The sequence below is a fragment of the Euprymna scolopes genome, chromosome 22 (assembly GCF_053919585.1).
Source record: "Euprymna scolopes isolate OS-2025 chromosome 22, ASM5391958v1, whole genome shotgun sequence".
In the NCBI taxonomy this organism is placed as follows: Eukaryota; Metazoa; Mollusca; class Cephalopoda; order Sepiida; family Sepiolidae; genus Euprymna; species Euprymna scolopes.
The window spans coordinates 5,834,115-5,851,731 of NC_136503.1; the positions used below are offsets into that span (position 1 = coordinate 5,834,115).

At 34.0% G+C, this 17,617-nt stretch overlaps 1 protein-coding gene across 2 annotated transcripts in view; it reads right to left on the minus strand.

Moving 5' to 3' along the window:
- LOC145243865 (serine/threonine-protein phosphatase 2A 56 kDa regulatory subunit alpha isoform-like) overlaps positions 1–17,617 on the minus strand; it is a 381,258-nt gene that overhangs the window by 172,742 nt on the left and 190,899 nt on the right. For both annotated transcript variants that reach the window (XM_080106935.1, XM_080106934.1), the window contains exon 3: positions 847–948. In XM_080106935.1, the coding sequence (XP_079963061.1) occupies positions 847–948 (102 nt within the window). The remainder of the gene's footprint in view (positions 1–846; positions 949–17,617) is intronic.

A 17,617-nucleotide genomic window follows, 5' to 3' on the forward strand; every position in this document is an offset into this window, starting at 1 on the left:
TTTTGCTTTTTTGTTTTTTTTACCACTTGTTTTTGTAGTTTTAAACTGAAAATTGGCTTCTGGATGAATAGCATGCAAACCAGGAAATTTTCTAAATACCAACAAACATTATATGGTCATAATTTGGCAGCTAATTGAGTAACCAAAATAAATTTGGTGCCATTGTTTGTTGCAAAGATCTATACGTCAACATTAGTTTTTATATACGAGAGTTGTTCCAAAGGTAATGCCTCCTATTTTGTATTCTGCTCAAATGGATCAGAGGGGATTGTAAATTGCATTGTTACGATGACTGAATTTGTGTATCCAGACTTTACATGATAATAATTCTATTTCCAGTTCTAAATTGCAGCTGTTAAGCTACAAATATGTCCATGTCATGTGATTGAACTCAACCAATGAAATAACTAATTTTGCATATAGAATCAAGTGAACCTGAGAGTCAAACTTTGTCAATCATACTTAAATAAACTTTTGTATTTGGCAACGCATTATACACTTCAAAAACACATTGCTAAGCAATACTTTGAAAAATCATTTACACTTTTTTTTTTAATTGTGTTTCTTCTGATTTAAATTTCCATGAAGGTATAAAAACTAAATGCACTTTTTCCCCCAAAAAATATTTCTTGTATTGGAATGTTTTCGTTTTAAAAAGAGATACTGAAAAATTAATCATTTTACAAATTTATACCATAAAAATAATTTAGTTTCTCAAATAAACTTTAAAGATAACACAATGTAAAAAAAAAAAAAAACTTATTGAAATAAATATTTTATTTGGTTATAAAAATGTAATAAGATTGGATTTTAAAAGAATTCAAATAAATGTGTGGATTTACTTACCTGTAAGTGAGGCCACGATGCCTCTAGTGTTGGGTCATCTTCTTCTGGATCAAAGTCAGGGTTATCATTTGGTGGTAGTGTTCGAAATATATTACATGCAATCTGAAAGTAAGAAATACTAGTTAAAATATGCATATTTTATAATAGACACTATATATATATACAAGTATGTCCAAACACACACACAGAGTACAAAACTAATAATGAACGGACTCTTCTGAATATAAACTTTTTCTTACCAATGGAACACTTCCAATGTAATATTTTGATTTCATTTTATTCTCACACTTTCAGACATTTCCTTCCCTTATTCTCGAAGAATTATACACTTTTAACATTAATATTCGCAATAACTCATATCTATGTTGAATGTCATTTTTGTAAAATAAGCTGCCAAATAAGAGATTACCATTTATCACCCTCGCCTTGAAAAGTTTGTTGCATTGCAATATCAAGTCATTTTATCTTTCAACGTTAAATTTTTTATGAACTATCACCGTTGTTAACCAGCATTTTTGCAACGACATCATGGCCATATATTGTAAATTTTTAGTCTTTTTATGTAATTTTATTTTTGTATAATTATTTGCTAAGAATTGGAAATGCTAATAAAAGATAGATAAAATATCTTATAGATATTTTGTTTGTTAGTCACAATTTTTTTTAAAATGTGATACATTACAGCATTTGTCTCATATCAGACATTAACTATTTTTAGGACTAGGAAATCTTGTATTAATAGTAAAGAAAAAAAAAAGCAAATGTCATGACTGGAAATTGAAATCTTCAGCCTTACGTCTTATCAACTGAGCTATTTGAACTTTTTATAAATATAGCTTAAAACATAAAATAATTATAGATGTCAGTGATTCTTGATTCATGTCATGCTTCAAAACATGGATTAAAACATAAGTGAAAATAAGTAAGCATTATTGATAGCATTAGAAATTATTGTAAGGGCCTAAAACTATTTAGCTTTAACTACATATTAGTGTTAAAAATAATTTGATACCAACTAGAATTTGTGGCCACAAGGTCGATAATTCTAATAAATAATTTTTTAAAAATTGAAGAGTTTGTCCATCTTGTACAATAAACAAAATAAAATTCAACTATCCACTCCAACTTTATTTGTAACAAAAGCAATTAGATTTTAAAAACTATGGCAACATTTTTTTTTAAAACGATATTTAAAAAGAAAAATAAATGAAATAGAAATCAAAAGCAATCACGTTAATGACAAACTTGTTTGGCAATTTGGCTTTATGACTAACATTTTAACAATTTTACTTTTTTCTTTTGTTTTAAATTGTAAAACATTCATACAAATTATCAATTAATCTTCTTTTTGCTAAGAAGTAAGACATTTTATTAAGTTCTCATAACCAAAGAACTGTGATATTGGAGTCTGAGCAAATTCATTGTACTGAAGTTGGTGAAAATTAGATTAAAAAGAAATGATAGATGATGAAAAATATTCAAAATAAAAATATCAAAATTTTTGCATCATTATTCTCAAAAAGACCGCTATATTTTGTTTTGAGCATTTTTTTTTTTTAATCAATTTAGACAACAACCGCCATTGGGCATAATGATGAGTGTTCACTAACGGCTTCAATCCTCGATTGAGTCATATCAAAGACTTAAAAAAATAAAAAAATAAAAATAAAAAAAAATGCTCCTTTGCTAAACACTCAGTATTACAAAGTGAGAATCAAGGGCAAGTGGAGTAATCCTAAGAAAGTAATAGCGTCCTTCCCTACACTTTGGTGCAGTAACTAATGAAAAGATAACCCTTATGTTGCTCTCGGCTATGGTTAGCCACTTTATTCTGTTTTAGAGAAAGAAAGAAAAAATATATACTGAATTTACAATCTCTTGAAAACATTTTCATCTTTAAAATCAAAATGCTACAATAGTGTACTATAGATGTCTATACAGACAACATTATAAGTGGAAGGAAAATGATTTCTGAAGTCAAGAGTTTCACTTTTAAGATGTGAAAGTGTTTAGTCAACAAACTTCAGAGCCTCAGTTTTATTAAGGAAAATTTTTGATCATTTTTCTGCTGACTAAAAAGGATTTGACATCAGAAATTTATTAAAAAAAAAAAAAAGAAAGAAAAAAGATTATGTTCATATGAAATATTATTTACCAACAAGCAATTGCATTTTCAATTTTGAGGCAACACCGACTGAAATTAATAGTCAGTGGCAGTAACTCTTAACGGGTTGAACCGGTTTCGCCTGAAGGAGGAAGTATCTAAGGCATATCAAATTCACAAGATGCTGGTTGTACTAACTCTGGTTCGTCTGAGCACTCAATCTGACAGATTAGGGACTGCTTTTGTAGCTTACGACACTCTTCTGTTGGGGTTAACCCTAAGAGATAGTCTCCTAGACATTGCCTCCTCTTTTTAAGAAAAGGTTCATTTATAAACAATAGCTGAAACTATCTCTAAGGGTGCCCAACCCCTATAAAACACACACACACTTTTTGGACTTGTGCCATATCTTCTTTAGTGAGAAGGAAGTAAATAAAAAAAACTTTCTAACATCAAAGTACAATATCTGTCCTGTATTCAGTCAGGGGAATAGAAAATTTTCTGGATTATGGCAATTTATTTTTCCTCTTTTCCTCTCACTAATTGTACTTGATTCATTTTGTAATATTTTTTCTAAATTAGCAACCTTTGTTTCTCTTGGATTTTACATATATGAAGAAAGTAAAAATTTCAACTAAATGTCATCGATTAAAGTCTCCCTCAAGTGCCCCTCTCTCCGGTCATCATGGATATGTATCAGCAATTAAAGATTACACTGATTGAGGATATTGTTTTATGTACACCCAATATAGATTTACAAGACATTACATATGCAGATAAAACCATAAATATCACTAAGAAATGGCCTTTTTAGAGGTTTGTGTAATTCAGATCTATTGGAAGCATGGCTATATCCATAACACACCTGGAAAACATCAAAGTAAATTTCATAATTATCGTATGATGAAATTAGCATATCACGTTCTTATAATAAAAAACCCCACAAAATTTTGCCAAGATTATCAAAATTAATCCCTCAGTTTCAAACTTCTAAAGCGTTGTATATCAATAGAAATGCGTTAAAATGCTGAACTTGTTTCTAATACACACTTATATCGCTTATGCATTTAATTAGTATTAATGATTTACTGTGCAATATCTGTTTTCATTATTTATGACAAAGTGATCTTTGTGTATGTAATCATGTTACAGACAGGAGCACAAAGAAGAGTATCAGCTATGAAGACAATAGACAAAGATACCGTGTTGGAGGTCTGACCAGATTCGAACAGACTTGAAATATTAATACTCGCCACTGCTACAATGGTATGTATTGCATGTAAACAACACTGTCGAAAAACCAGGATTCAAGATGGAGGCTCTTGGGAAAAGCTCGAGCAAACAGCTGAATCAAAGGTGGTTGGATTCCCTACATGAAGATCTCAAAATGACAAAATTTCACACTGGAATCCAATGTAGAACAAATGGAGAAAATGAGGCAATTTTGTTCTTTCTTTGTTTATGAAAACAATCGATTATGATCGTCATTCTAAGAAAAAATATTTGAGAAAGAAAACTAAATCTCAAAATAAGTTAAAAAAAAAAAAAAAAAAATATATATATATATATATATATATATATATATATATATATTTTAGAAGTTCTTGACACATTCTTTAAGTCAAGAGATGAATCATTTGTCCATAGATCAATTCGAAATAAATGCATTCTATAATTAGCAACCAAGATTGGTATTCTATTAAAAATTTATTGAACAGTTTTACATTTTTTACATGTCTTATTTATTAATTTTTATTTCTAATATCCTTATTCTAATTTTCTATTCCGGAAAAAATGTCTAAAATTTTGGGATATAAAGTAGTTTTTAAAAAGAAACTGAAATTCAGTGAATTTGGCTGAACTGTGAATCAAATCGCAAATTCCATATTATGCACTACAATAAGCATTTAAAAATGTCCTAAAAAACTAAAATTGTGGGAATATTTATGGCTTAAATTTCATCAAAATTGGAATTATCTAAAAAAATTTAAAGACTTCCAGCACTTCTTTACAACTTTTTCATAAAACTAAACATAATTCACATTACTTATCCTTATATCTAACATTTATAATTTTTTCATGAAAATATATGAATACACATACCTAACTTATATTACCATATCAAAAGCAGATAAAGTGTATGAAGGTTGCTAGAAAAGTGGTGGGATCATTTTACTGTTCCAGTTGATGATTGTTGATGCACTTCTCTGCCTGTATAAAAGCCAAGTCTGAAGATGGAGTACTGTTGCTACATCTTGGCAGGAGCTGCTAGAAGCACCTTATCCTGCCTTGACAGAGTTCAAAATAGACTTCACAGGCTAGTGGGGGATGCCCTTTTCTCTTTCCTGCAACTGCTTTCTCACAGAAGAGACATTGCGAGCCTGTCTCTGCTTTATCGTTATTTTCATGGCAAATACTCGTTTGAGCTACAATCTGGTCTCTCCTTGCCTGACTTTCACAAAAACACTAGCATAGCTGAAACCACTATCAATAATTTCCCCCACTCTTTATCTGTGCCTAAATCTAAATATCATGAACAAAGCTTCTTTCTTAGAACTGCACGCCTGTAAAACTTGTTTTCCAGCTGACTACTATATAGTTGTCTTCAAGTCCAACGTAAACAAGTTCTTGATGAGCCGTCTCCTTAAGTAATCCCATTTACCAAATTTCCACTACTAATGATTACTACGATATTGTCCCATTGACTACCGTACACTCATTAACCCTTATCCTCGAGTGGCTTCAAGGCATTGATAAGTGTAAAAAAAAAAAAAAATTTATGTATATTATGTATTTTTTATACTTCTAAAACTGTTGAAAAATGCAAAATCCGTAAAGAGGATATGAATAACAAAAAACAAAAAACAAAAATCATAATAAATAGGGTGCATTTCAAAACAGAACAATATCAAAATAATAATTTTTACACATTAGTTTTGTATCCGAACAGACAGTCATGGATCAAATGGATTGGGAATTTTTCCATTTATTGGATGAATATAACTATGGACATGATATAAGATCATCTATGTGAATAAGAATAAAAGATGCAAATATGCCAATGAAAAGTATAATCTATGAAATTATGAAATTTATGAAAACAAAAAAATGTTAGCTTTTCATCAAATTTCCGCCCTGGAATCCCTGAGTGGCTTCCGGGCCTTGATAAGTGGTGACCACCGTGTAAAAAAAAAAAAAAAAAAAAAAAAGCCACTGAATACTTGAAATTGTATATTTTGTTCTTTTATTTCCTCATAACGCTTGACATTGTATCAGTCTCCACAAACATAATCAGTTTAAATTGAGGAAAACAAGCCGTTCATTAATCCGTTAATCATAACACACTGGAAGATTCATTGAAATCTCGTAGAATTGTTATTTTCAATTTCAATAATTAAAACGTGAAACATAGGAAAATAGATTTGACAAGATTAACAGTCCTAATTTGGCGCTGCCCAGGAGTATACTTTAATGTTTGTTTTGTATTGTTTGTATAAAATAACAGAAGATAAACTTTAAATCTGCAGGACATCTATATATATAAAAGCGAAAATGTATGTATGTATGTGTGTGTGTGTTTGGATGTCTGCTAAAAACTTTTGACAGACGCGACGAAAATTCAAACTCGGTATCACATCGAAGCTCCATCCTCTGTTAACTTTTTCACCCCAAAATCGACAATTTTCGACAGGAGGGGGGGGGGGCAACAAAAAACGGTCCTCTCGTGACAATGACCGATTCTACGCATGCGTCAGATAACGTCGTGACCTGATTTACTTTAAATAGTTGAAAAACCGAACAAAATTCGTAAACGTCGCCTTAGCTCAGTTGGTTAAGGCCTTGCTTCATTATCTAAACGTTTTGGGTTCGAATCGTGGTGTGAGATTTTTTTTTCTTTTTTTTTTTTCGTTTTTTTAAATTTTAGTATCGAAACAGGCTTATTTAAGCCATTTTTCACGTGTTTGTTTTTCTGTTTTTATCGTTCGTTTGCCTTACGTTAGTTTTTTTGTGTTTTTTTTCCCACTTAGTGTTAACGCTGTTTTCTTTTTTTACTTCGCTTATAACAAACAAACCCACGTTGTCGTTGTAACGCTCGATGATTTCCGGCCGCGCACCTGTCAATTTGGTTCTTAAATAAATTCAAACATCTTTCACTAACTCATTCTGGCTGGCTGATTTTATTTTCAAACTTCGCCTCAGGGCTTCGGGTTCGCCCCCCCCCCCCCCGGTTCTTTTTTTATTTAACACCACACACACCTCCAAACACCCGGGCATCGTCGGGTACCCTCGCTAGTGTTACTTAAAGGTGGAAGTTGAATCGCATAATTATCTTCAATTCTTTTTAACTGTTAATTTTAAAACCGGATTTTCAATAACAAGGTTTACCTTAATCGTGATCCTAATACCAACAAAATAAAATACTTAAAGAAGAATAAAAACAAGTAGCTTAATAGTGTAATTATTATTACTATTATGAACATTGTCATTAGCAATAGTAAGCAATCCAATCGAGGATGACAATAACAAACGTCAATACAGGGTGGAACGATAAAAGTGTCACCCTAAAGAAAACAACACTATAGCTTTATTTTATAACTTTTATTGAAAAAATCAATTCAGGTAACTTGATTATGTAATAGAGCTGACATCTATTCAATGTAACCACCTTCAGCCTCAATCACCACCTTGATACACGTCCAAAGATGCTCAGTGAATCCTCGGTGGATGGCGGTCATCAGGCCGGCTTTGGTGTTGTGGGAGGTCATGTTGGTGATATTTTCGATGTATGACCAAACTAAGTAGTCCAGTGGGTTTAGGTCGGAAGAGGAAGGGGGCCAGTGAGAGAAGGGTACAAAGTCGTAGCACTCTTTCTGAAACCAAGCCTGGGTCTCTTTGAACTTGTGAGCCAGCACAGAGTCTCGCTGCCACACACAGGGTCTGCTAGCAGCCATCTGATTGCACCACAGGAATCACTATCTAGGTACACTTTGATATTGACTTTCAAGCCGAGTTTAAAGATGTAAGGTGGTATGATGCGGCCCTCACTTGAAATGACACCAAAGATAACTGTGGCCGGAAACTGTTTTCAATCCCTATTATTAGTGGCAATCCAGCGACATATTTTGAGGGTGCTGGCAATGGTCCTGTTGTCATAACTTGGATCAGTAGAAAGCATGAGTTGTGCAGCGGTACATCTGATTTCGCTCGTTGAACATTGTGTCACTTTCAGACATGATAGAAGGCTTCTATCACTCTTGGGATTTTTTACGCAACTGGCCAACTAGTAGACGGTTTGCAACAAAAATGGTTTTCATCAAATGGAAATCGAATCGGGTCTTTTCTAGGGCAATAATTTTATCGTTCCACCCTGAATGTATTCAGAAAAGTATGAAATGTTCAAATATTGAGAATAATAAATGGTTTGTAAAAGCAACCTAACAAATGTGATTGAAAATTGGAATAAGATGGTTTGGTTGTCTTGTGGTGGATTTTGTTGTTTTTGTTCCTTGCCTTGCAGAACATGAATGAGTTTTGCAATGGGAGAGAGAAAAAGGGTTACAGTATTAATGTTTGGTACATTTAAAGTTAGGAAACCAGTCAGGAAGTGGGGGAGGGAAAAAGGGGGGGGGAATGTGGGGGTTTTTATTTTTAGTTTTGCAGAACATCATTAAGTTTTGCAAAAGAGAATAGAAAAAACAAAAAAACATCAATGTTAGGTGCATTTTATCTCTGGAAGCCAATATCTTCACACAGCCTGATCTAGTAACATTAGGAAATAAGATGGAAACATGAACTTGCATATTAACAACAAAAATAAAAAGGGTCTAATAAAACAGTTTTTGAAGCTCACATAAGTGTATATTTTTGTGATGTTTAGTTTTTCCCACTGAAAAAACTTGGACACCAGGGTCAGAAAGTGGAATTGAGAAATCAGCACTGTAGAGTAGGTGCATGCTGACCTGCAAAAAGTGCATTCTCCAGTAAGGGTGCTTCAGGCGAAGTGCAAGTAGCAGTTACTAGGCGTCCTATGGCCACAAAATGCATCAAGAAGATGTGGGTGCGAGGATGTCAAGATCCAAGTGAGGCAATGCGAACCTTGGCTCGAAAGACGGATGTCTGAATGAGAATTATAAAGAACTGCTGAATGAGTATCTTCACTATGGCTCAGATGAAAGTCAAAAGGATCAGCTCACTGCCAAATCTCAGGATGATCGCCTTAAGAAAGGCAAGAAACTCTTCAGTAATGTCAAACACCCAGTCAAGCGAAGGATGATTTGATTCTTCTCAGACAATAAAAATTTCTAGAATCAGTTGCATAACATACAGCACATGTAATATGATAGTACAAGCATCGATATAGCATAAAAAAATAGAATTTTTGCTCCCCCTCCCCTTCTAAATAAAATTATTTAATTAATTTTATTAAGAAAAAAAAATTCATTTTATCTGGTTTTTGATTTTCATATTTTCAAACATTTATAGAAGATTTTCAATGTGAGATGATATATATATATATATATATATATATATCACACACAGAGCGCATTTTGTTACAGACCAAGACAAAACTAATTTTTTTTCTGCTTTCACGAGGACTAATTTTTCTACTTATAAGGAAAATTCAAATTGAAATTTAAATATTTAGGTTTCCATTTGTCCTAGCAGTTTCCGCTAATTCACTGGTCATCAAGGAATTACGAGAACTATTATTCTGATTGATATTTTTAGTATTATTAAAATATACTTGAAATTGGCTAATTAAATAGGACTAATTGTTTGGTCAGGGAAGATGGGGAGGTGGGCTACAACAGATGAACAGTTGCAGTTGGAGCGGTATTTGATTTACCTAAAAGCCCTTACAATCCATGGCAATGATGGGTCAGTGACAAAATCTTATTTATTTTTTGTTTTTTTTTATGCAGTAATTTTTTTAAATCAAACTTTATTTTCAAGAGTAGAGCAAAGGATGGAGTGATGATGTAAACAATTAGTTAAGCTGAAATAGTTGAGTTTTTGAGAGTACATAAAAACAATGTTATTTCAACCAAAGGCAATATCTCTAATAAACCTAGCAACGATGGTCAATGAATGGGAATGTGCGTTATTATAACTATTAACATTGTGTGAATAAATATTTATAACAGCGCACAACAAAAATAAAGGAAATTACATTTTTGAATTGTTTAGATGAGGATTAATTATTCATATTTTTCGAAATACCGTTCTCATCTTACGTGTTATTTTCATGTTTCAGTTGATGTAATCTTTGATGGTTAGGTGTATCTTGTCAAACTCAGGAATCTGCACGGCATTTCAAATTGAACCCAATAGAGATGGATGAGTATGTAGATGTGTATTATTTAATTATTGGAATTCTTTGCGATGAGTAATTTGTATATTTATTCATTTGCAGACTGTTATCCTTATCTTTATAATTATTGATTCACGATGATAAAAGATGAAGATAACAGTCTGCAACTAAATAATATAAATTATTCATCTCAAAGAATTCCAATAATAAAATACTATTTGGTATGGACCCAACAATGCAAGAGCAAATAACAAAAAACTGATTTATAAGTCCAAAAATACAACCTTGATCGCCCTTCGGGGTGCAGTGTGTAGACATGTTGAATCTATGATTCCAGGTGAGCATTGTCTGAAGATAATTTCTATCCTACCCAAAACAGGCCAGAGGATTAGTTAGCCAAAATGTGGTGAGATAACAACTATGGAAGGCAGTAATTACTGAGGATACAGTTGAGATGCAGCATTCCTATCCCATCGCGAAGTTCGGAGGAACAGTTGGCCGAAATGCTGTAAAACGACAACTATAAAGATGAGGCTAACAGTCTGCAAATAAATAAACGCAGATGTGGATAAAGTATATTGGATGATTAAGCTATTAAGGTTGTCCAGTGTTCTTGGTAATACAATTGACGCATAGGGAGAAGTTGATGCAAGAATTGTGACAGGATGGAGCAAGTTCTAGGTACATCTGCCATTACTACCAAGCAGAACATTAGAATTGTCAACTAAGGGTAGAGTTGATCAGGCATGTGTACATTGTGTAATGGAATGTAAATGGAAGTGAAACCTAGCGAATGAGGCTTGAGGATATGTGTTGCATGGAAAAGAATGATATAAAGAAAAGATGGATGTAGAATGTGAGTTTTAAAGACTGGCTTGGAGCTGATGACCTCAGAGGAAAATTAAATCTGAACTATATGAACAAGGATGCAGAAGAAAGAACTTGCTTTGCTCACATTGATAGAATGGATGGGGGTGCTTAGGTATAGTACAGTTGAGCTATCACGGACAGTTTAACAGGAGAAACTCGTGTAGAACATGGGAAGAAGTCATAAGAATGGATATAAAGGACTTGGCCAAAGATAGTTTAGTTTGCAAGTTAATACTCAGAGCTGTCTAACATATACCATCATGGAAAAGGGACATTAAACTGATTTTGATGGGCCATTTTCTGATAATTAGCTTGCCAATTATCTCCCTTTTTTTCCTACAGAAAGATTTTAGTATCTGTGCTTATAAAAACTAAATATCTCTCAACACTGTAGCCACTAGTTGTATGAATGAAAGATCAATCTGAAGGGTGAATATTTTTGTTTTACCCAACATTAATAAGCTACGATTACAGTTGATGAAATATGGTGTATTAAAAAGCAACATTTGTTTGTTTCATATTTTTTCACCAATATTTTGAATGTTTAAATATAATTTTGATTTAAATAGAAAATAAAAAATTTCAATCAAAATTATTGAAGTGCAAAACAAATTAATAGAAAGCTTGAACCCGGATGTATTAGCACTTCTGGATGTTTTCATGGGATGATATAATCAGTTATGTCTTTAAAATTGTTTTTGACTTAATCGGAGATAAACCCCAAGGCCTATTATAATTCATATAGCCACTTAGTAATGTTCTTATAAATATTTGTCAAGGGCATTTGTATACTCGTATAAATGTCAGGTTTAATGGAGTCGACAGCTACGAATCCATGCAATTTAAGATTAATACAGAACGATCAGTATTTGAGAACTTTATCTCATAAAATTAGAAAGAACAAAAGTTAGGCATTTGAATATTTATTAGACCGTTCTTAATTTAACGTATGGCAACCGTGCAACAAGGTCCAAAATTGGGATCAAACAGGTAGGAACCTAAATTACAATGAGTGATTCGTTAGTAATACCCAACAGTTAATTAGGAACATGTAAAAACTATTCACTTATGAATGCAAATGAGCAAAAGGAAAGAAAAGTAATTTCCATTTATTCGAAACAATATTTAAAAATTGATATTCACTTAATTACTGAAAATTTTATTTTGACTACACATTGCTCCAAAGATTTTAACACAAATTCTTTTTTTTTTTTCTTTCTTATACTGAGGTCGATATGCCGCAAAGCCACCTATCCTAAAAAATCTCTGCTATAAAGCAACTGAATGAGGCAAAATACAAGATAATCCAATAAAAAGTAATACATCTTTGTTTCTATAACTATGTGTAGTTGATTCCGTTCCATGCAAGGAGATGTAAGGTAGTAAATATCTGAGCAATCATCATCAGCATCATCAACTTTGTATTAATATTATTTGTAATGGAAGACGACACCAGGTTTTGCAAATGCCTTTAATTTTAAAATGTAGATAAATTGGTAAGTAATGAAAATTAAATATTTTTAGGGAACACTAGTATTGCGGCAATTGTGTATACTGTGAAATTAAAAGCAGAAACTAAAATGTGAAAAATTCAACCTTTGACAAAATCGTGTAGCTACAAAGTCTTTACAAAAAGATAAGTGAATCTCAGAAAGAATTTTCATCTTTCTATCATGTGGATTCCTCAGACTACTGTTCTCATCTTGTGTGTTATTTTACATTTCCATCAAGCTATGTTGTCAAAAATTTTCCTCTGACGTCATCAGATCTAAACCTGTCTTGAAAACTCGCATTTACACCCATCTTTTTCTTTATCATATCATTCCTCTCCATGCAACACATATCCTCAATCGCTAGGTTTCACTTCCATACATCACATAATGTACACATGCCTGATAGCCTCTACTCTTGGTTGACAATTCCAATGCCCTGCTTGTTAGTAATAGCAAATGTACTGGTCATTATGCAAACCTTCTAGACCTTTTCCTCACAACTTCCCGAGCTATGTTCATGTTCCGTTCTATCTCCTCTGGGATCCTCTGACCACTCTGTTGTAGCAGTTAAGATAAAAATGAAATGTAATAAGTCTTCAGACGTACCTCTCCACCGTACTGTATATCGATACTCTATGGCTGACTGGGATAGCTTCCGTACATTCACATCTGACCTACCTCTGTATTTCATGTTTAAAAAGGATGTGTCCTCTATAGTATCAGACTTGACCGAATGGTTAATTGTAGGCATAGACCGATTCATACCATCCAAAAAATTCCAACAAAAACCTAACAGCCAGCCATGGTTCTCCGCTGAATGTGCTGCTGCCATCGCGCACAGAAATCACCTTTTCCATAGCTACCAATGTAATAGATGTACTGAGACTAAAGCTGCTTTCAGGACTGCCAGCAACCACTGTAAAAGAATAATAAAAAATGCAAGAGAGCTATATGCTCAGTCCGTTAAATCCAAAGTAGCTGAGCAGCGGCTTGGTTCCCACCAGTTCTGGCAAATAGCAAACAGGATCTTGAACAGAAACGTGCGTTCTATCCAGCTATCATCAATGGACCCGAGGTCATCTCGTCAGCATCAGACAAGGCCAGACTATTTGCCAAGAACTTTGCAGCTAATTCTACCCTATGCGACGAAGGCCATCAACTCCCCGTATTTCCTCCTTTAACAAACAACACGCTATGCAACATACAAATATCTGTGCATGAGGTCGCCAAGCTAATCAAGAACCTTGATTCCAGTAAAGCAACTGGCCCTGACGGCATCCAGTTATAGTGTTGAAAGAGCTCCAACCAGAACTTGCCCTCATACTTACAAAACTGTTTAAGCATTGCCTTAAGGAGAAGTGCTTTCCAACACCCTGGAAAACCTCATCAGTATGCCCTGTATTTAAGAATTCAGGTGAAAAGTCATCTCCCTCTCAGTGCAGACCAATAAGTCTCCTGTGTCATGAGTAAGTTGTTGGAATCCATATTAAATAAAGTAGTCAACCACCTCAACAGAAACAACCTTCTTAGTGACATGCAATATGGTTTCCGCTCTGCAAGATCTACAGTAGATGTGCTAACGGTTATATCTCATAAGATTAGTGAATCTCTTGACAAAGGCTTCCTTTCCAGGGCAATTGCTCTTGACATATCGAAGGCCTTCGATAAGGTTTGGCATAAGGGTCTACTTCACAAGATTTCCAGCTACGGTATAACTGGAAATGTTTTCTCAATTATTAAATCATTTCTCTCCGATAGGTTCATAATAGTGATTGATGGGCAGAAATCAGAGACCCTCAGTATTAATGCTGGAGTCCCTACAGGGGCCCATCCTGGCACAACTCTCTTCCTGATCTACATCAATGATCTCCCAAAACACATACTTAAATCATACGTTGACATCTATGCTGATGACACAACCATCTATGGCAACACATCAAAGGCCGTAAATGACAAAGTTCTCTCTAATTCTCTCTCCTCTGATCTTGAGCGCGTGGTACAATGAGGGAAGAGGTGGCTGGTTACTTTTAATGCATCCAAAACCAAGCTTCTATCTTTGCATCATAAATGCTCTGATCCCCATCTGGCATCAATTGAAATGGATGGCTCTCGTCTTGGGGAGGCTCCATGTTTTGACAAGCTTCTGGGTTTGACCTTTACTCCTGATCTGAAATGGAACACGTACATCGTCTGTTGCCAAGGACGCTGGGAAAATGGTGGGATCCTTCTACTGCTCCAGAAGATATCTCACTACTGATGCAATTCTCTATCTATATAAAAGCCAAGTATGTCCAAGGATGGAGTACTGCTGCCACATCTGGGCAGGAGCTGCTAAAAACAGCCTATCCTGCCTTGACAGAGTACAAAATAGACTTCCTGGTTTAGTGGGAGATGCCGTTTTCTCTTCCCTGCAGCCTCTCTCACACAGAAGGGACGTTGCGAGCCTATTTTATCATTATTTCCATGGCAAGTGATCGTCTGAGCTCCAATCTCTCGTCCCCCCTTGCCAATCTTTCACGAGAAACACCCGTCTGGCTGAAACTACTGTCAATAGTTTTCCCCACTCTTTATCTGTGCCTAAATCCAAACGTAGATTCCGTGAGCAGAGCTTTCTCAGAAGTGCATGACTGTGGAACTCTCTTCCGTTTACCTGTTTCCCACTTGACTACAATTTGGACGTCTTCAAGTCCAATATAAACAAACTCCTGACAAACAGACCCCTTAAGTAAGACACTATCAAATCTCCAATACTAATGATTACTACAATACTATCTCATTGATTACTGTACACGCAATAACCCTTATCTCTGAGTGGCCTCTGGGCCTTCATAAGTGGTGACCCCCATGTATAAAAAAAAAATTAAAAAAAAATGTACCTTGAACTTTTGCTATCCTGTCATAATTTTTGCTATCATACTAGCATCAGCTTCTCCATATGCGTCAATGGTATTACCAAGGAAATATTTCTGATCAACCTTAATAGCCTAATCATCCGAATATATTTTGTCCACACCCAAGTTCTCATCTGTCTCCATTGTCTTTCACTTCTTTCACACAAAATTGATATTGTCTCAACCTGTAATTTCACTGCACTTGTTGCATACTCAATATCTTGGGTCTTTTTATAACTTGAAAATAATAAGCCTGTGAGAAATATTTAAATTTGTAGAACTACTCAGTGTTTCTCATTATTTTTATAACTTGAAAAAAAATTATACAATTGTTAACATTTGCTAAGCCTAGTAAAAAATTGAAAGAATTCTTATTCCTCTAGTAATGGATCAATTCAAAATAAATTTATGTTCTATTTACTTGAATAGAAATCATATATTTAGAATTAACACATAAAATGTTTTTGTCTACTATCTTCTTTTGCATCAGTCCCAAGATACAGTGGAGTCCACCATAATGGATTTTTATCACTGCTCAACAAGATTCCTGACTTATTTTGAGCAGAGGTCAGTTTTACAGAAATCATTGTGCAGGATGTTTGCCATCTTATCTTTCTCTGTTGATTCCAAGTGATTTCTAATTTCAAAACTAGTTTCATGATAGTCATTGTTGTCGGCCCTCATATGCCCAACCCATCTGAGTGGCCATTCACTCACCTTGCCCTCAATCGTAGCGATGCCATAGCATCTTCGGATGTACTCATTACAGATGTGGTTAAGCAGTGCAAATCATAACATCCAGCAAAGCATTTTGGTGTCCATAATGGCGAATCTTTGCTCAGCCTACATCGCTGTATAGCTCAGAGTGCTTGCCGACAAAGTAACAAGTTCACAATAGTTTGATAACCTTAAATGGTTGCTGATTTTGCGGTCAAAGAAGATGTCAGTGGTGGTGTACCACTTGAGCCACATCACATTTATGCACACAACAATTCCGTCAAATAGATTGGATACTTAAACGCGCGTGTCCATGGGAAATCGTGTTAACATGGATAGTTTTACATTTTATCGGTGGCTAAATACTGTCGTTTTTTATGCTTAACTGCAGACCAATCTATACCAGTCTTTTCCTCCATGAGAGACTTGTTATTGCAGGTTAGATTTACTCCAGGAGGTGAACAGGACATCATCTGCAGACAAGAGTGTCCAAAGAATGGACCAGTATAGGTCCTTCGTGATAACATCCATGACAAGAACAAAAAGCAACAGAGAATGCTTTCTTATTTAACATAAATTTTTAAAATCTTGAAATTGAGTTGCATTATTTCATTTAAATGTTTAATTTCAAAGATCGTCACTCCTATACAGTTGACAGATATACTTTTTATCAAACTCTTGCTATCAAGCTGATGTATTCAGTTTTGCTTAGTCTGAATATTTGAGTCTTGAAGTTTCAGCCAGACAAATACTCTTAATACATAAATATGTCTTTTTCAAATCTCATTAAAATGTATCACTATTATATGCAAGAATCAAGCCAAAGATAAAAATACATCTAACGACATAACGATTACAAAATGATGAAAAGCTGTTCTAATTCTTAATTTATTTTTACAAATGTAATTATCCATCATTAATCTCTCACTCTACTCTAAAGAAATTCTTGTTATAATCCAAATTATTACAAAACTTGCTTGCACACACAATGTTCTATTAATGTATTTTCCTTTAGATTGCGATTATAGACACCCTTTCCATCAACGCACCCGTTGGCTTTTGATGGGAGAAATCTCATGCCGAACAGAGCAATACTTTAATACATAACAGTGTATTTATAAGTAAAATATAAGCGATAGTCTTACTAGCTATAGTTTTATTCCAATTAAAATTATAATTTGTAAAGCAAAAGTTAAACATGATGATAATCTAATAATCTTTAAAATAAAAAAGAAAAAGAAAACACTAAATAATAAATAAAAGCAATATTTATTTACCTCCTTGGATGAACGTTAGAGAGAAGGTCAGTTAGAGTTTGGAAAAGTCGGTGCAATAGGTGAATTGCTCTGTAGCCCATAAAATGTCTGAGCAGCTCTGGTGGCAT